At 46.2% G+C, this 20,878-nt stretch overlaps 3 protein-coding genes across 3 annotated transcripts; all 3 read left to right on the forward strand.

Moving 5' to 3' along the window:
* Positions 1 to 2,445: 2,445 nt before the first annotated feature.
* On the forward strand, positions 2,446 to 12,167 carry LOC119098113 (uncharacterized). The gene is made up of 4 exons (XM_037221040.1): positions 2,446 to 2,467; positions 3,085 to 3,531; positions 6,371 to 6,874; positions 11,712 to 12,167. Exons 1-4 carry the CDS (start codon positions 2,456 to 2,458, stop codon positions 12,165 to 12,167), a joined length of 1,419 nt encoding a protein of 472 aa, XP_037076935.1. The 5' UTR covers positions 2,446 to 2,455.
* A 2,552-nt stretch (positions 12,168 to 14,719) lies between these two features.
* Positions 14,720 to 15,635, forward strand: LOC119098114 (cuticle protein 7-like). Its single transcript, XM_037221041.1, has 2 exons — positions 14,720 to 14,731; positions 15,006 to 15,635. The coding sequence occupies exons 1-2, from the start codon at positions 14,720 to 14,722 to the stop codon at positions 15,633 to 15,635; spliced, it is 642 nt and encodes a 213-aa protein (XP_037076936.1).
* Positions 15,636 to 19,689: 4,054 nt separating this feature from the next.
* On the forward strand, positions 19,690 to 20,599 carry LOC119098115 (cuticle protein 7-like). Its single transcript, XM_037221042.1, has 2 exons — positions 19,690 to 19,701; positions 19,970 to 20,599. The coding sequence occupies exons 1-2, from the start codon at positions 19,690 to 19,692 to the stop codon at positions 20,597 to 20,599; spliced, it is 642 nt and encodes a 213-aa protein (XP_037076937.1).
* The last annotated feature ends 279 nt before the right edge of the window (positions 20,600 to 20,878 follow it).

A 20,878-nucleotide genomic window follows, 5' to 3' on the forward strand; every position in this document is an offset into this window, starting at 1 on the left:
GAAAGCATCTCAGACATGTATGGCTTCGTCAAACACTCCGCTTTTGTATCAGATTTGACGATTACCGAGAAATTGACTTCGCTGAAACCATGGCCTGACTTTCACCTGCCATAGGTCAGCGGGCTTACAAAGTACGTCTAATTTCTTATGTTAAACGATCCGCTATTCAACTGTCTACAGCTATGCAAAATTTGGCTACGCCGCGTCGTTCGGAAACCATTCCGGAAAACTCTCGCAAGGGTCAATTTGACCCCCACCCGGGCGCACGCCAAGCCCGCAGGCCCACAATGTGCGAGCTAAAATAACCCAAAGTGGCACATCTAGCCCGCAACAGCTGGATACAGTCGTTGACAGGTTCTGACGTTGCCATGACGATGGCGGTCGCGACAACTGAAGTTATCGCGGACTCGGGATACACTCTGGGGTTACCGAGAAAGGAAGAAGTGTAGTGTTGTTGACACACGATTTGAACTCGAGAACATTAAATATATATTACTTTATTGCACTTTGACGGTGTTGCGGTGGCACTACCCAATGCTCTTCTTAGACGCAACTGGTCCTGAGATTTCACCAGGGTACGTTTTTAACATATGCCTCTAAGATGGAATACATCCTTAAGGCAGCGTGTTTGGCCAATATAGTGACAGAGTGGTGCTACACTGAAAGCCGTCAGCATCCTTCGCATGGTGTAGTGCAAGTGTAGCGCTGGATAGCGATAGTTACAGAAATACTAATTTTACGGGCTGACGCTCCGTGGCTTTGTACAGCACCGTCACACACGATCACGCTGGTATGATCAAACATAATATTCCGCTTTGCTTTCATACGCCCGCTGGTATGTATCACCCTTTACGGCTAACGCAAGCAGATTGTCCAGCTAACCGATCACAGCGGCTGCGACGCACGGCTGAGCCACACGAGGCGATACATTACATCAGTTAGTGAGCATATATATGTTCGGATACCGTATGCCTGGCGAAAGACGAAAGTATGCCCCAGTTCAAAATATAGTCTAGCACTGAGCCACACAGCGCCGGCACATCTTGGATTGAACTTGGATTTAGGTCAAACTCGGTAGATACGCTAAACCAGGCCTGATCAGGCGGCATGTTGACCCCTGACCTCGCAGAGGTCAAGCAAGCTCAGTGACCTCGCATGGCTTTATGAAGCACAGTGTGACGACAGTTTGGATCTGGCGGTGCAAATGCGCCAAAAATAATGAACTGTAGCAAGCTAGCGTCGGACACGACGAGATAGCCTCGGATGATGTTGAGCCACCTGAGTGCAGCTAACAACAGGGATAAGGTCCGACATATCACAGCACATAAGCGGAAAATCATTAGTTGCAGGGGTGAAAAGAGTTCCCGACATCACAGTAATTCAAGCGAGTCAAGTCCGAAGGGTGCGGAGTCAAGTGCGGTCGGTGATTTTGGACAAACTTTTGATCAAAAGTCGTAGTTTGCTCAGCCTGGCGCAGAATCTGATTTCAACCATCATTTCTGGCTCAACTGAACCGAATTACAGGAGCTTTGCACAAAGGATTCACTAAAACAAATCTCTGGTATTCGCCATATAAACATTATCACTTTGACCCACTCTGGGGAGCTGAAAGGTGATCTGATCCTTTTTGATCAGTCATTGATGCGCAAGACAAAAAGTAAGGGTATGACATGTATTGTGGCGTTGCTATGCATCAATTCAGTGCAGTTGCCAGGAAATATCGATGTTTTATCATTTGATCGGTCTGTAGGTCATTTCCTTCACCTGGAAAGTGATCCATTCATCGAAAACCAAAAATCGGATACTGATGAAGATTTAAGACGACATGCAACACGGTGGCCTACACCGAATTATGATACTGTCCTTATTTCATTTTCTTAACGGCAGGGAGGCAACGGCACGCTCCATTCTCGAACAGGGAGGCAGTCCGGCAGGCTCTAGGCTATGCACTTTTTTGTGGAATGGTATGCTGGCACAAATTTTATTTTGGTTGTGTTTTTTGCGCTGAGCTGGTGGTGAATACTTTTAAATTTCAAGCCGTGTTCGCCATAGGAAATGCAAATGCCAGTAATAAAACGAAGACGATGTCTTCGATTCTCTGTAATGTTCAAAGGATTCGTACATTAATAGCATAATTTCGGCTCGAACAGGAGTAAGCACCAGTTTTCCAAGAATACAGCTTATATCTAGTGCACATCCCAGTAACTTGCTGCTCTTTCACGAAGCATGCAATGTGCAATTTTTTTATCTTAAAGTTAAAATACCATAACAGAAGACTGCATGCTTGTACATAAAGAGGTAGACAATCGTCCACCAGCCGGCGAACCCGAGATGTTCTGATGGCCGACCAGGGCGGTGTCAATGCCACTGGGTCAGTGCCGGGAGGGCCACCTATAAAAGCTGCACCGGCCGGCACGCTGGCATCAGTTCACCTCCCAACTACCACAAACCCAACATGTGTTCCAAGGTAAGGGCATTGAGCGCATAACATAACAACTATTGTTATTCAGTTTCAGTCGCCATGTTTATCTCACAGGCACACACAAACAGGCAACTCTGGATCCTCCACAATACTGAAAGCCACGTATCCCAAATTTGTTCCGGTAGGTACCACACGTTTCAGGATAAGCAGCATCCATTATGTTGATCGAGGCATATATATATATATATATATATATATATATATATATATATATATATATATCCCGGTAAGCGATGAAAAAGCGGGAAGCAGATATGCGCAGCGTCAAAATTATTAAGCAAACATCATTAAGTTAGAGTTAAGCTTAAAATTAAGCGATCCAATCCTTGGTGTTCAAACACTGACAGCAAGATACAACAGATTAACGGCCGCTTGCCGCCATCAGCTAGAAAATCAAAACTACGCAATTGCCATCACCGAAAAAGATTCGATTCCGCTATCAACACCTAAGTCTTAAGCATATACTTTCTTATTACATACTAAAGCCGTGTTACCACCTTTCATCGCGCTAACATCCAGGCATACTTGTTTTCGCTCAACCCGTGATCAGTGCTTATGCATAATCTATTCATATATCCTAGCATGTCTTACGGCGCTGGCAGGTTCCCGTGGCATTCCTGCTGCTGGGTGTGGCCGTGGTCTTCTCGGCCCCGCCTCCTCCGTACCACGCTACCGAGGCACCGGTCCAGTATGAGTACCAGTACGCCGTCTCAGACGAATACGCTGGGCTCGATTACGGCCAGACGGAGAGCCGAAACGGCTACGAGACGACCGGCTCGTACCACGTGCTGCTACCCGACGGCCGCGTGCAGCGGGTACAGTACAGCGTGGTCGGCGATCAGGGGTACGACGCCGATGTCACCTACGAGGGTGAAGCCAAGGAGTACCAGCCCACTCCCAAGTACGAGAAGCCGGCGCCCTCTTACCACCACGCGCCCGTGTACCACCCCAGGCCGTCGTACCACGCCGCTCCCGTGTACCACCAAGTGCCTGCGTACGGTGCTCGGCATTATGGCGGCGCCCGGGCCCGCACGTACAACCTGCAGAAGGCGACCGAAGCGCCCCTGGCGGAAGCCGAGGAAGCTGCAGTTGAGGAGCCGGCCGCCGTTGAGGAGGCGGAGGAGGTAGCGGAGGAGGTGGAGGAGGAGGTCGCTGAGGTCGAGGAGGCCGAACCAGAGGTGGAATCTGTCGCCGAGGGTGGCGAGAAGGCTTATCAACAGGACGCCAAATAGAGCATCCCATAGTGGAGTGTTCGTCCGAGACGGCGTCATGTCAACTGTTTTTATTTTGTGCGAAATATAAAAAATGGAATATGATATTGACTGTCCAATGCATAAGAACTTTGCTTCCAAATGACACAATTAAGTAGTTGCATATGCTCAGGTAAGTACTCTCAGGCCCGATTACGTGAGCAAGGTGACGAGTGGCGTTTATTTTTTAACAAAATTTGTACACAATTGTTGAGATTATCTATATTTTAAGCACGAATGGGAGTCTACCAAGGCGGGAGGTAGATGTTATGTACGGTCAGTGATCATGTAGCTGCGGTAACAAAAAGCAATCTACAGAACCGCACAACATTGGTGAAGGTACTTTGGTAACATGGTTTGAAGAAAGAGATTTGATACATTCTACGTTCAATGTGGTGAAGGTACTCTGGTAGCATGGTTTCATGGAAGAGATTTAATACGTCCTATGCTCAATTTGTCTGGCTTAAATGGTCCTAATTCAGTAAAGGTCTCTGACGTTTCACGTCAGGTGTGCACGACTACAGTGCTATCTTCATGACAAGCTTCTTGAGTGAGAAACGGAGCCGCCTGCAAGTTACGCTTCATAAATGTTATGGCCGCTTATACACTCTTCCGAGGCATCAGACACCACGTTAATGGCTTTCATATTGCATTAGCGCGGCAAACATCAAAGGCAAATCGCGAAAAAGCTTACAAAACCTCAACAAATCGACGTCGCAGCGAAATTGGGTAAACACGTTCTTACGAAGGAGAGAACATACAGTCGCGATGACAAAACCTGTGTGTATAGGCGCTCATCTTCGCGCCAAACGCAGCCATAGACCCAATTGCTCTAAGCCTATGATAAAAAAATAATGAACCCATCTACAACTCACCTTGCGTTCTCATTAAACATCAACGATGTACATTTGATTAGTGCGCTGAATCAGCCTAGAAGCGACCAAACATCTGTTCGGGCACGCTATAGTCAAACCTGAGAGACACCAATCTAACACAACCCAGCTTACTGCGACCAATGCATATGCAAATCATCTGCACTTTTCCCAGCAGTTTGGTCGCCGCAGATGGTTCTACGTCATATCAGAACAAGTTCTTGGATTAGCATAGAATCAAAGATGCAGTCATTCCTGATCAATTTCTAAGAAATGAGGTCTATGAATAAACACAAAATAAACAAGAACAGGCCTCAAAGTACACCTACCTAATCAGAGTAATTTTGTTGGCATTATAAATAAGTCGGCTTTATTGGCTTAGGGCTTGGTATGAGCTGTACGATAATAGTCACGAAATTTACCTCCGACGAAGGCTCGCCTGGGTAATGGCGTGCAAGGATTTTTCCTGGCCGTATTGGTATAACTCATGCGTTTTGGTTCATACACCGAACAAGCCTCTGTAATTAAAACATTGCATTACTAATATAATTATACAAATAACCCATAACAAATCCAGAGTACATGACTATGTTAAGGCCCCATTGATTCCATTTTGTGGAAATGCGGTATGCCAAACCATAATTACGTTTCGGCAACCAGCATTCCATGCTTCAGTTAATTTGGATGCCATTGCAAGACCGCAAGGCTAAGACTTGCCAGGTTGACTTAGCCAAGCGAATTGGAAGCGTAAATAGTTTGACCTGACCAAAAAATAATACATTTTATCTTTGCCTTGTCATTATTATGCACACAACTTTGAAACCAGCTTTCAGGAATGAGCTCCAGTTAAATCAGTAGTGAATGGAGAACTGGCAAAACAAATATTTCAGGTTAAACTACAACCACAACCGCAAACAGAAATGTGCATCTCGTATTATGTCTTTGAACCGCCTCGATGTGCAGTTCTTTCGATGAACCAGCGGTGAAAAAAAACAGTCGATGCCAAACTGAAACACTACACAACGACCTTTCAGGTAACAGGGCTTAAAATCGGGTTTCATAGCAGGACCGGACTTTTCTTCAGTGACCTTAGATGTGCTTGCCTCATGGCAGGACCGGAATTTTTATTCAATAGCTTTAGGAGTAGCTTGCTTAAGATTAGGGTGCTTAATCCTTAAACATATACATATGCATATATATATATATATATATATATATATATATATATATATATATACATGCACATCTATATATGTGTGTGTATGTTATCCTGAAATGTAGAGTTAACCTCATCACGCCAGGCTCAAGGAGAGAAATGAGGGCAGTATTCGTAGCCTCATCCGCAGCGAAACGAGATGTTCTGATGGCCGACCAGGGCGGTGTCAATGCCTACTGGGTCAGTGCCGAGAGGGCCACCTATAAAAGCTGCACCGGCCGGCACTCTGGCATCAGTTCAGCTCCAGAGTACCACAAAGCCAACATGTGTTCCAAGGTGAGTGAAATGCACATATAAAACAACTGCGTTTGAAATTCAGTGTCAGACATCTCGTCTGGTTTGGGATATTGACTTTCACTCACGGAAGTTGCGCGACAAAGTATTCCCATTTGTGTTATGGCATGCACATACTCCTGTAATATGCAAATCAGATATTTACCATGCTTGTGTGAATATTCTATACACTTAAGTACATTTGTTTCAACTTTCCGTAATCATCTGTTATGCACTATCTTCTAATGTTTCCTGGCATATCTTACCGCGCTGGCAGGTTCCCGTTGCGTTCCTGCTGCTGGGTGTGGCCGTGGTCTTCTCGGCCCCGCCTCCTCCGTACCACGCTACCGAGGCACCGGTCCAGTATGAGTACCAGTACGCCGTCTCAGACGAATACGCTGGGCTCGACTACGGCCAGACGGAGAGCCGAAACGGCTACGAGACGACCGGCTCGTACCACGTGCTGCTACCCGACGGCCGCGTGCAGCGGGTACAGTACAGCGTGGTCGGCGATCAGGGGTACGACGCCGATGTCACCTACGAGGGTGAAGCCAAAGAGTACCAGCCCGCTCCCAAGTACGCGAAGCCGGCGCCCTCTTACCACCACGCGCCCGAGTACCACCCCAGGCCGTCGTACCACGCCGCTCCCGTGTACCACCAAGCGCCCGTCTACGGTGCTCGGCATTATGGCGGCGCCCGGGCCCGCACGTACAACCTGCAGAAGGCGACCGAGGCGCCCCTGGCGGAAGCCGAGGAAGCTGCAGCTGACGAGCCGGCCGCCGTTGAGGAGGCGGAGGAGGTAGCGGAGGAGGTGGAGGAGGAGGTCGCTGAGGTCGAGGAGGCCGAACCCGAGGCGGAGGCCGCCGCCGAGGGTGGTGAGGAGGCTTATCAACAGAACGCCGAATAGAGCATCCCGTAGTGAAGTGTTCGTCCGAGACGGTGGCATGTCAACTGTTTTTATTTATTGAGAAATATAAGAAATGAAACATGATATTGACTGTCTAATGCATTAAAACATTTCTTCCACATGACACAATTAAGTAGTTGCGTATGCTCAGACCATTATCCTTATGAACCGATTACGTGAGCAAGGTGACGGGTGGCGTTTATTTTTTGCAAAACTTGTACATAACTGTTGGAATGATCTATATTTTAAGCACGAGTTGTAGGCTGCCGAGGCGGGAGGTAGATGTTCCCTACTGGCAGCCATTATGTAGCTGCGATAAAAAGAAACAATCTGCAGCAACACACAAAATGGCTTAAGGGACTTTGGTAACATGGTTTGAAGGAGGACATTTCATACGCTCTACGTTTAATGTGACCTTTTTCGAAGTCAAATTAGGTCAGTAACCATCGAGAGCCTGGCTGTACATAACATTGTCCTTAGATCACAATTTTGTTGCTTTCAATCTGTTTACGGACCCCATCATGCGTTCGTTTGGCGATTGAGGTGTTGATCTCATCTAACGAAAGTCGCCTTTTCTGTTCGGTGTTCCATGCTCTAAGTGTGAACTGACCTAATGGGCGAGGGCCTCATCCTTAAATTGGACCGCGTCGGTTCACTTAGACACAAAGCTGTCAAAGTCTGTGTTTGAACTGTGGTAAGCATGTCGAAGTGCATCAAGAAAAAGTGCAACAAATGTATGATTTTTTGGAACTCAGTCATACCATTTCAAGAAGCTGTATTGAATCAACCTTTGTTGCGGATCTAAATGTCCTCGGCACGGCCACACAAACTCTTAAAGCCGGATGAGCATTAACTGTTTGCATATTTTTGTGACCTCTTTCCAAAACTTGAGGACAGTACGGAAAGGCCGAGGTTGGATAATAAGTTGACGCCATCTCCCTTGACGCCGTTCGCTAGTTGACTAATGGTTTTATTCCAAAATCTCACAATCTCCAATCTAATTTTGTCTCTCGAAAGGCAGTTATGTTTCAAACATTGGGCGACGTCTCCTGTCACTTAAACGCAATATTGACAACATCAAAGGCATATACAGCCTGACAGCCTAAAAATCAGCATTAGCATTGCATTATGGTAGCAAGAGAAATCCCTGCAGCAGTGTTTTTAACCAGTGGCGCACCCGCCACGAAAAACTAAAGCTGCGGTGGGCAGTCGGTGAAATGCACCCCTGGCGCTAGCCAAACGTAGGCCATTGTTACATATCCCAGCAAGCTTGAATCAGCGTTTGCTGCAGACCTAAGCTTTTTCGGCACTAACCATTTGCATATTATCTGTGACCTCTTTCGAAATTTGAGGAGCTCACAGAAAAGCCAAGGTTGTGTAATTAGTTGACGCCGTCCCCCCCCCCTTCCCTTGCACACCGCCCATCGTTAACAACGCTTGCAATCAAACGGCTGATAACTCTGCAATATTGTTTGTAATGGATGTTCACCAGGTGACCATGTTTTATTCCAACAATCGCCCAATCTCCAATCTAATTTTGTCTCCAGAAAGGCGGCGATCCTTCAAATATTGGGCGGCTTGTCCTGTCGTTTAAACGTAATATTGGCAACATGAAAGGCATATGCAGCTTGACAGCCTAACAATCCGCATTTACTGTGGGTTATGGTAGCAAGAGAAATCGCTGCAGCAGTGCTTTTAGCCGGTGGCACACCCACCACGACGAAAAACTAAAGCTGCTGTGGCAGTCGGCGCAATACACTCTTAACGCTAGTAGAACGCATATCATAGCAACATATCCCAGAAAGCTCTATTCTATGAGAAAGGCACCAAAATCGAAAAAACTAGGAAAGATGCAAACGAAATCTTGACATTGGTGTACTTAGTTGCGTTATCTATCAGACCAGATACTTCATCCTTCCCTGTCCGATTTCTGCTGGAAGGCCTCCTGTCAGAAAAGTGGCTTCTTGTTGCTATCGCCTACCTAGCCAGGCCTGCCCTTCATTTCTTCCGGACGCGCATATATTTGCAACCATTGACTACAACTTCATTCAGTTTTCAGCGATGAGAAACGGAGCTGCCTACAAGTTACGCTTCACAAATTTTACGGCTCCTTATGCGCTCTTCTCGGGGCAACAGACACCAGGTTCATGGCCTCCATATTGCATTAGTGAAGCAAACATTAAAAGAGATTTGCAAAAAGCTGACATCATCAGATTGAGACTTCAACAAATCGTCGTCGCAACGAAAGTGCGTCAATATTTTCTCACGTAAAGAGAGCATCCAGTCGCAATGGCAAAATCTGACCATGTAGGCGGTCATCTTCGCGCCAAAAGCAGCCATGGACCCACCTGTTTCCAACCTTTGATCGAGAAATCATGAACCAACTGCAACTCACCATGCGCGCCCATTAAACATCAGCGATGCCCAATTGATTAGTGCGCCGAGTCGACCGAGAAGCGACCAAACATCTGTTCGGGCACACTATAGTTAAACCTGAGAGACACCAATCTGACACAGCCCAGCTTATTGCCACCAATGCATATGCAAATCATTTGCACTTTCCCAGCAGTTTGGTCGCCACAGATGATTGTAATCATAGCAAAAGGATTTCTTGGATTAACATGGAATCGGAGACCAGTTATAGTTAACCAATTTCCAAAGAGTGCGATCTGTGAACAAACACAAACACGAACAAGCCTCAAAAAACATCTGTCTAAATAGACCAATTGTGCTGGCCTTGTAAGTAAGCTGGCTTTATGAGCTTAGGGTTTGGTATAAGCTGCATCATAAAAGCTGCATGATAGTTACGACTCATACCTTCCTGATGGCTCGTCTGGCTAATGGCGTGCCAGGTTTTTCCTAGCCATATTGATATAATTCATGCGTTTTGGTTCATACACCAAACCAGTTTATGTTGTTTAAATATTGTAGCGCTACTATAATCATGCAATTTTCCCACTTCAAATCCAGAGTACACGACTGTGCTAAAGCCCCATTGATTTCATTTGGTGGAAATGCGGTATGCTAAATCATAAATAAGTTTCGTCAACCAGCATTGCATGCTTCAGTTAGTTTTCATGCCATTGACTACAAGGCTAAGACTTGCAAGGCTGACTTACCAAAAGGAATTAGGAGCGTACAAGTTTTGGCCAGACCAAAAAATGCTGCATTTTGTCCTTGCCTGTCAGCATTATGCGCGCAACTTTGAACCTAACTTTCAGGAATGAGCTTCAGTTAAATCAGTAATCAACCGAGAACTAGCAAAACAATTTTTTCGGATGAAACTACAACGGCAACCGCAGACGAAAACGTGTATCCCATATCATGTTTTTGCACCACCTAGATGTGCGTTTTTTTCGATGAACGAACGGCGACAAAAGCCTTTGGTACTAAAATGAAAGACGACAATAAATATCGTCAGGTGACAGAGTATAAAATCGGGCACCAAAGTTGTGGAACCGGAATTTTTCTCCAATGGTTTTAGGGGTACTCCGTTTAAGATTAGGGTACTATATCCATAAGGTATATATATATATATATATATATATATATATATATATATATATATATGTGTGTGTGGGTGTGTGTGTGTGTGGTGTGTTGTGTGTGTGTGTGTGGTGTGGGTGTGTGTGTGTGTGTGTGTGGTGTGTGTGTGTGTGGGTGTGTGTGTGTGTGTGGTGTGTGTGTGTGTTCTGAAATGTTCCTCATCACGCCAACTCCAAGGAGAGAAATGAGGGCAATATCTCAACCGCAGACGAAAACGTGTATCTCATATCATGTTTTGCACCATCTCGATGTGCGATTTTTTCGATGAAACAACGGCGAAAAAAGCCTTTGATACTAAAATGAAAAACCGACAAAAAATATTCAGGTGACAGGGTATAAAATCGGGCACCAAAATTGCGCAACCGGAATTTTGCTCCAATGGTTCTAGAGAAACTCCGTTAAGATTAGGGTACCATATCCAAAAAGTATATATATATATATATATATATATACATATCTATACACATTAATATATATATATATATATACTTTTGGTAGGTACCCTAATCTTAAACGGAGTTTCTCTAGAACCTATATATATATATATATATACATATATATATATATATGCATATATATATATATATATATATATATATATATATATATATATATATATATATGTGTGTGTGTGTGTGTGTGTGTGTGTGTGTGTGTGTGTGTGTGTGTGTCCTGAACTGTAGGGTTTTCGTCATCACGCCAGCCCCAAGGAGAGAAATGAAGGCAATATTCGTAGCCTCATGCGCAGCGAACCCGAGATGTTCTGTTGGCCGACCAGGGTGATGTCAATGCCACTGGGTCAGTGCCGAGAGGGCCACCTATAAAAGCTGCACCGGCCGACACACTGGCATCAGTTCATCTCCAGAGTACCACAAAGCCAACATGTGTTCCAAGGTGAGTGAAATGCACATAAACGACCGCGTTTGCAATTCAGTGTCAGACATCTCGTCTGGCTTGGGATATTGACTTTCACTCACGGAAGTTGCGCGACAAAGTATTCTCGTTTGTGTTATAGCATGCACATACTCCTGTAACATGCAAATCAGATATTTACCATGCTTGTGTGAATATTCTATACACTAAAGCACATTTGTTTCAACTTTCCGTGATCATCTGTTATGCACTATCTTCTAATGTTCCCTGGCATGTCTTACCGCGCCGTCAGGTTCCCGTGGCATTCCTGCTGCTGGGTGCGGCCGTGGTCTTCTCGGCCCCGCCTCCTCCGTACCACGCCACCGAGGCACCGGTCCAGTACGAGTACCAGTACGCCGTCTCGGACGAGTACGCTGGGCTCGACTACGGCCAGACAGAGAGCCGAAACGGCTACAAGACGACCGGATCGTACCACGTGCTGCTACCCGACGGCCGCGTGCAGCGGGTACAGTACAGCGTGGTCGGCGATCAGGGGTACGACGCCGATGTCACCTACGAGGGTGAAGCCAAGGAGTACCAGCCCGCTCCCAATTACGAGAAGCCGGCGCCCTCTTACCACCACGCTCCCGTGTACCACCAAGTGCCTGCGTACGGTGCTCGGCATTATGGCGGCGCCCGGGCTCGCTCGTACAACCTGCAGAAAGGCGACCGAGGCGCCCCTGGCGGAAGCCGAGGAAGCTGCAGCTGACGAGCCGGCCGCCGTTGAGGAGGCGGAGGAGGTAGAGGAGAAGGTGGAGGAGGAGGTCGCTGAGGTCGAGGAGGCCGAACCAGCGGCGGAGGCCGCCGCCGAGGGTGGCGAGGAGGTTTATCAACAGGACGCCGAATAGAGCATCCCGTAGTGAAGTGTTCGTCCGAGACGGTGGCATGTCAACTGTTTTTATTTATTGAGAAATATAAGAAATGAAACATGATATTGACTGTCTAATGCATTAAAACATTTCTTCCACATGACACAATTAAGTAGTTGCGTATGCTCAGACCATTATCCTTATGAACCGATTACGTGAGCAAGGTGACGGATGGCGTCTATTTTTTAACGGAACTTGTACACAATTGTTGAGATGATCTATATTTTAAGCACGAATAGGAGTCTGCCGGGGCGAGAGGTAGATGTAATCTACGGTCAGTAATCATGTAGCCGCGGTACACAATCTACATAACCGCACAACATTGGTGAAGGTACTTGGATAACATGATTTGAAGGAAGAGATTTGATACGTTCCACGTCCAATATGGTAAAGTTACTCTGGAAACACGATTTAAAGCAAGATATTTGATGTGCTCTAAGTTCAATATGTCAGGCTTAAGTGGTCTTAATTCATTTAACATCCCAGGCCTATCACGTTTGGGATGCACGGCTACATTGCTATTTTCCTGACAAGCTTCTTGATTGAGAAACGGAGCTGGCTGGTAGTTACGCTTCATAAATTTTACGGCCGCTTATGCACTCTTCTCGAGGCATCAGACACCAGGTTAATGGCCTTCATATTGCATCAGCGTGGCAAGCATCAAAAGCAAATCACGAAAAAGCTCACAAAACCGGATTCAGATCTCAACAAATCGACGTCGCAATGAAATTGGGCCAAGACGTTCTCACGAGGGAGAGAACATACAGTCGCGATGACAAAACATGATCGTGTAGGCGATCACCTTTGCGCCAGAAGCAGCCATGGACGCACCTGTTTTAAGCCTTTGATGGCAAAATGATAAACCCAACTACGACTCACCTTGCGTTCGCATTAAACATCAACGGTGTCCAATTGATAAGTGCGCTGAATCAACCTAGAAGCGACCAAACATTTGTTCGAGTACACTGCAGTTGAACCTGAGAGACACCAATCTAACACAACCCAGCTTACTGCGACAAATGTATATGCAAACCATCTGCACTTTTCCCAGCAGTTTGGTCGCCGAAGATGATTCCACATCATAACAAAACGATTTATTGGATTACCATGCAATCAAAAGACGGAGTCATTCCTGATCAACTTCCAAAGAATGGGATCTGTGATTAAACACAAAATAAATAAGAACAGGCCTCAAAGTACACCTGCCAAATTAGACCAATTTTCTTGGTATTATAAATAAGTCGGCTTTACTGGCTTAGAGTTTCGCATGAGCTGTATGATACCAGGTAGGAATTCTACCTCCTAGGACAGCCAGCCTGGGTAATGAAGTGCTTTTTTCTTGGCCATATGGGCATGACTCACGCGTTTTGGCTCATACACCAAACTAGCCTCTGTAGTTAAAACATTGTGATACTAATATAAGTCTAGAATTATCCGACAACAAGTCCAGAGTACATGACCATGTTAAAGCCCCATTGATTCCATTTTGTGGAAATGCGGTATGCCAAACCAAACCATAAATACCATGAAATACTGGTACGTTTCGCCAACCAGTATTTCATACTTAAGTTAATTTTCGTGCCATTGGAAGACTGCAAGGCTAAGACTTGCCAGGTTGACCTAGCGAAGCGAATTGGGAGCGTAAATGGTTTGACCAGACCAAAAAATGAGACACTTCATTTTTGCCTATCAGCATTATGCACACATCTTTCCAGAAACCAGCTTTCAGGAATGAGGTCCAGTTACATCGGTAATCAATGGAAAACTGGCAAAACAAATCTTCCAGATTAAATTACGACCGCAACCGCAGACGAAAATGTGCATCTCGTATTATGTTTTTGAAACGCCTCGACGTGCAGTTCCTTCGATGAACCAGCGGTGAAAAAGCATTTGATACCAAGTGAAACACTACACAAATCACTTTTAAAATCCAGGGTTTAAAATCGGGTGCTACATAGCGGGACCATATTTTTCTTCAGTGGTCTTATAGGTAACTTGCTTCAAGGCAGGACCGGAATTGCTCTTCAATAGCTTTAGGAGTAGCCTGCTTAAGATTAGGGTGCTTAATCCTTAAACGTACACGCGCACACACATACATACATACATATATATATATATATATATATATATATATATATATATATATATATATGTACATCTATATATGTGTGTGTATGTATATCCTGAAATGTAGAGTTAACCTCATCACGCCAGACTCAAGGAGAGAAATGAGGGCAATATTCGTAGCCTCATCCGCAGCGAAACGAGATGTTCTGATGGCGGACCAGGGCCGTGTCAATGCCACTGGGTCAGTGCCGAGAGGGCCACCTATAAAAGCTGCGCCGGCCGACACACTGGCATCAGTTCAGCTCCAGAGTACCGCAAAACCAACATGTGTTCCAAGGTGAGTGAAATATCCACAAAAGACTACCACGTTTGCAATTCGGTGTGCGACGTCTCGTCTGGCTCTGGATCTTGACTTTCAGCCACGGAAGCTGCACGATAAAGCATTCCCATTTGGGCTATAGTATGCACATACTTGTGTAAACTTGTAATCAAATATTTGCCACGTTTGTATCACCATTCTATGCACCATGGTTTATTTGCTTCTGGTTACCGTGATGATCTGTTGTCCATTATCTCTTACTATTTCATGGGGCATCTTGCCGCACCCGCAGGTTCCCGTTGCATTCCTGCTGCTGGGCGTGGCCGTGGTCTTCTCGGCCCCGCCTCCTCCGTACCACGCCACCAAGGCACCGGTCCAGTACGAGTACCAGTACGCCGTCTCGGATGAATACGCTGGGCTCGATTACGGCCAGACGGAAAGCCGAAACGGCTACGAGACGACCGGCTCGTACCACGTGCTGCTACCCGACGGCCGCGTGCAGCGGGTACAGTACAGCGTGGTCGGCGATCAGGGGTACGACGCCGATGTCACCTACGAGGGTGAAGCCAAGGAGTACCAGCCCGCTCCCAAGTACGAGAAGCCGGCGCCCTCTTACCACCACGCGCCCGAGTACCACCCCAGGCCGTCGTACCACGCCGCTCCCGTGTACCACCAAGCGCCCGTCTACGGTGCTCGGCATTATGGCGGCGCCCGGGCCCGCACGTACAACCTGCAGAAGGCGACCGAGGCGCCCCTGGCGGAAGCCGAGGAAGCTGCAGCTGAGGAGCCGGCCGCCGTTGAGGAGGCGGAGGAGGTAGCAGAGGAGGTGGAAGAGGAGGCCGCTAAGGCCGAGGAGGCCGAGCCAGAAGCGGAAGCTGCCGCCGAGGGTGGCGAGGAGGCTTATGTACAGGATGCCGAATAGGGCCCGCTGTAGTGGAGTGTTCTGCAGAGACGGCGTTATGTCAACTGTTTTTAGTTAAGTGCGAAATATAATGGGTTGAACATGATGTCGACAGTTTAGTGGTGTTTATTTTTTAAGGATGCGCATACTTTGTTGGGCTTAACTTGGTTTTAAAGGGAAGTTGTCAGATATAAAGGCATTGGAGCAAGCATCAGATGGGATGAAATAAGCTCATGTGTCAATTTTGGTATGTTTTAATTGAAACAACTGCTCTAGACGGCAAAAGCTCAGAAGTTTGCCGACATGTTCATTAACACGTCATGGTTTGATTGTGTCGTGAGATTGCTGCATGCCATCAAAGGGGCTCCCAAGCTAGCCGTTCGAAATTCTTATCGCAGGGTGCGGAATGACTCACTCGAAGTATTTCAACTTCTCTATGCTGCAAAAGTTCGTAGACGTCTTGCTCAGAAAGCAGAGGGTTTAAATCTTAGGAGGGGCATGAGTTTGAACTACGCTGAATGATTTTCAACGCGGTTATCTTAGTTTAAAAGCCTCACACAATGTAAATGTTTCCCGTAGAGCATGGATCGTGGCCTGTCAAGGCAGTAGGCCAACTTTCTCTCCAGGCAGCGTGTGTGTAGCTGCCGTAAAACGAACAATCTGCAGCACCGCACAATATTGGTAAAGGCACATTGGTATTAAGTTTTGAAGAACATTTATGGCTTCTACGTTCAGCATGTATGGAGAAAATGGTACCAGGCTATTTAAGGTCACTTGCCTACGCACGACGTCATGTGAAAAGTTTCTATTTTTACGAAAAACTATTATTTTTTTTTAAAAAGTATTTTTATTTTATTTATCTATATATATATATATATATATATATATATATATATATATAGATAATAATATCTATTTTTAAAAAAATGTTTTGCTGTCCACTAACAACAAATAAGACACTTAACTGACACGTAATAAGACAGAAGGCTGTGTACTGGGTCTACGCAAGTTTGGTTTCTGTGGCTTAATCTCAGAATACCCGCCGCAAAAAAGATAAGTTGACAGCCGCTAGAATGCAAACATCGTCAGCATGGGTGGATGTAAGAGGTGGACCGCGTGGGAAGGAGGAGGGGGGACGGCATCTTCAGGTCTTTGTTTAATCTCGCCTCTTCGTACGTTGCTCAATTTTTGAAAGAGGCCAAGTTAAACACTGCAAAATGGTTAGTTTTTCCTGGTTTTGGAAGCTGAGCCGCCATGTATAGAACGCTTAGGCTCACCGCAAAAGCAGGCTTAGTTGAGCTACTTCACATGTTATCCTCAATTTGAGATCAGACAGCGAAGAGTACGTGCCAGCCGTAGGCATTCTTCAACAGCAAAAATAAACGCATCTTTTACCCGGCGAAAGCCAGTGTTAACACTGCGACAAAACACACCAAAGTGTAACAACCCAGTGTGTGGACAATTCATGGCCGTGTGGAGCTCGAAATGATAAAATGTTAAGTACTTCAACTGAGCCTGCTTCTGCGGTGAACCTAAGCGCTCTCGACATGGCGACTCGGCTCCTACAACCAGGAAAAACAATCCATTTTGCCTCGTTTGACATGACCTCTTTCCACAACTTGAGGGGCGTACGAAAAGGTCGAGGTTCAGCAATGAGTTGAAGCTGCCGTCTCCCCTCCTTCTTCCCACGCAGCCCGCCTCTTACTTCCACCCATGCTGATGATGTTTGCCTTCGAGCGACTCACAACTTTACTTTACTTGCAATGGATATTTACCGAGTGACCAATGCTTTCCTTTCAAATATCTCTCGTTTTCCCATTTTATTTTGCCCCTCGAAAAGCGAATATTTTTTCAACATAGTGCGAAGTATCCTGCTACTCAAATCGTAAAGTTGACAACGTCAAAGGTATAAAAAATTAAAATCTTTACGATCAGGCTTGACATTGAATTATGTTAGCAAGAGAAATGTCTTTAAGCAGTGTTTTTAGCCAATGGCACATCCGCCACGCCGACAGTTAAAACCACGGCGGTCAGTCGGTGGACTAAATGCCCGTGAAGTTCGAGATTTATTCAGACCTCGATTTATTCATACCTCGTTTGAATTGACGGGTGACCTTGAGAGGTCAGGACATTCTGTCTGACGCTAGTTCGTTCTGTGGTGAGTATTCTGACATTTGGAAGTTGGAAGTCTGCCGGTAATTTTTTTTAGTGATATCGGGTTCTCCGTCCTTTTACCCAGCTTTTGACCCTGATGGTCACATGACATTGCAAAATAATGGTCATTTTTGGTGTTTTCATGCCACAATTGACCCTACAACCTTTTTCAGAGAAATCAGAACTCATCGCTGAATAAATCGCTGAATAAATTGCTAACTCACGGATATCCAGGTATGTCCGTTCTTATTAGAGACACGACTATTTTGGCAAATTTTTACCACAGCTTCATGCGGTTTTCAGTTATGACAAATGTGGCTGCTTATAGCAATCCTTTAAGAGTATACAATATATCACCCGACAAAGATCGTAGTAAAAGATCATGGCCAAGTCCTATTGAGTCTAACTAGTGAAAATGCAGCATGCCAAACCACGATCCCGCTTCCTCGACTAGCAATACACACCCGCGTAGGTTTGACTCATTTGGGAGACTGAGTGCTTCAATCTCTGCAGTAGGATACCACACCATTGTCTTTTTAGGCTGTGCAATACGGATTCACTCAACTTAGGCATACAAAGTTGTGTATGGCTTAAGTCAATCGAAGGAGAGATTAGCTACAACAATATAATGCTTCTCATGGGGCTTTGTTAGGCTTGACAGTACAAACATCACGCACTCATGTGTGGAACGTATTCTATATTAGAGCCAAACTAACTAAAGATATCCAGTACAGAAAGTCGACTTTTCCAGGCTAACTTATCTAAACGAGTTGAGAGCGCAAAATTTGACCAGACAAAAAAAAAGGAAACGACACATGCTATCAGTGTCGGTCAGCTTACGCACGCAGGTTTTTGAAGCTATCTTCCAAAAATGAGCTCCACTTGAACATTAAATCGATGGAGATCTGGGGAAAAATGATTAAGATGAAACTGTAACCAAGCGCAGGTGCAAGAAGACATTTTAATCTCGAGGCATTTGTTTGCACCGCATAAGCGTGGGCTTCTTGCAATGAACCTAGGCGAAACAATATGGCTGAAACATCATGCACGCCTAACAAAACTAAGTCTAATGTGGGCAAGGTTCAACCTTCTGCACTACATCACAAAACCAGGTTTTTCAATTGCTGACGGGCTGGCCTGCTCAAGATTATGGTATTTTAACTGTAGACGTGAATAGATCATGAAATGGAACATGTACATATCATCACATCAGCCACAAACAGAGAAATATTCGCAGTCTCATCCCCTCGGCGAACCCAAGATGCTCTGTGCAGGTCAATTTTTCTAGGTTAACTTATCTAAACGAATTGAGAGCGCACAAGTTTAACCAGACAAAAAAGATGCATCTTATCAGTGTCCGTCAGCATAGGCACACAGCTTTGAGACGATCTTCTGGAAATGAGCTCCACTTGAGTATGAAATCGATGGAGATCTGGGGAAAAAATGATTCAGATGAAAACGCAACCAAGCGCAGGTGCAAGCACATATTTTTACCTCGTAGCTTTTATTTGCACCGCATCGGCGTGGGCTTCTCGCAACAAACCTTCGGCGAAAAAGGATAGCTGGAACATCAGGCAGGCATAACCAATGTGTCTCTGATGCGGGCAAGGTTTGAGCTTCGTAACTGCATTACAGAACTCGATTTCTCAATTGCTAGTGGGGATCCCGCCTAAAAGTAGGATATTTAAACCTTAAACGCAAACAGATCATGAAATGGAAAGTGTATATCTCATGATATCAGCCTCAAGGAGAGTAATGAGGGCAATATTCGCAGCCTCACCCGCTCGGCGAACTCGAGATGCTCTGATGACCGACATGGGGGTGTCAAGGCCACTGGGTCAATGCCGGGAGGGACTCGTATAAAACCTGCACCGGCCGACGCGTTAGCATCAGTTCAGCTTCCAACTACCACAAAGCCAATATGTGTTCCAAGGTGAGGAAAATGCGTGCATGAGACAACCACGCTTGCATCTCCGTATAAGCTATCTAGTCTGACTCACCTTCCACTCATTGGAATTACACGATGAAACATTCATACTTTCGCTGTGGTATGTGCAGACACATATTACCTTGTAATCAAATCTTTACCGCGCTTGTGTCACCGTTCTACACACCATCATGATGAATTTGCTATTGCGTACCATCATTAGCTCCTATGCACTGTTTCTAATGTTCCCTGGCATGTCTTACCGCGCTGGCAGGTTCCCGTTGCGTTCCTGCTGCTGGGTGCGGCCGTGGTCTTCTCGGCCCCGCCTCCTCCGTACCACACCACCGAGGCACCGGTCCAGTACGAGTACCAGTACGCCGTCTCGGACGAGTACGCTGGGCTCGATTACGGCCAGACGGAAAGCCGAAACGGCTACGAGACGACCGGCTCGTACCACGTGCTGCTACCCGACGGCCGCGTGCAGCGGGTACAGTACAGCGTGGTCGGCGATCAGGGGTACGACGCCGATGTCACCTACGAGGGTGAAGCCAAGGAGTACCAGCCCGCTCCCAAGTACGAGAAGCCGGCGCCCTCTTACCACCACGCGCCCGAGTACCACCCCAGGCCGTCGTACCACGCCGCTCCCGTGTACCACCAAGCGCCCGTCTACGGTGCTCGGCATTATGGCGGCGCCCGGGCCCGCACGTACAACCTGCAGAAGGCGACCGAGGCGCCCCTGGCGGAAGCCGAGGAAGCTGCAGCTGAGGAGCCGGCCGCCGTTGAGGAGGCGGAGGAGGTAGCAGAGGAGGTGGAAGAGGAGGCCGCTAAGGCCGAGGAGGCCGAGCCAGAAGCGGAAGCTGCCGCCGAGGGTGGCGAGGAGGCTTATGTACAGGATGCCGAATAGGGCCCGCTGTAGTGGAGTGTTCTGCAGAGACGGCGTTATGTCAACTGTTTTTAGTTAATTGCGAAATATAATGGATTGAACATGATGTCGACAGTTTAGTGGTGTTTATTTTTTAAGGATGCGCATACTTTGTTGGGCTTAACTTGGTTTTAAAGGGAAGTTGTCAGATATAAAAGCATTGGAGCAAGCATCAGATGGGATAAAATAAGCTCATGTGTCAATTTTCGTATGTTTTAATTGAAACAACTGCTCTAGACGGCAAAAACTCAGAGGTTTGCC

Source organism: Pollicipes pollicipes, unplaced genomic scaffold (assembly GCF_011947565.3).
Source record: "Pollicipes pollicipes isolate AB1234 unplaced genomic scaffold, Ppol_2.1 Scaffold_4740;HRSCAF=5597_pilon_pilon_pilon, whole genome shotgun sequence".
NCBI classification, from domain to species: domain Eukaryota; kingdom Metazoa; phylum Arthropoda; class Thecostraca; order Pollicipedomorpha; family Pollicipedidae; genus Pollicipes; species Pollicipes pollicipes.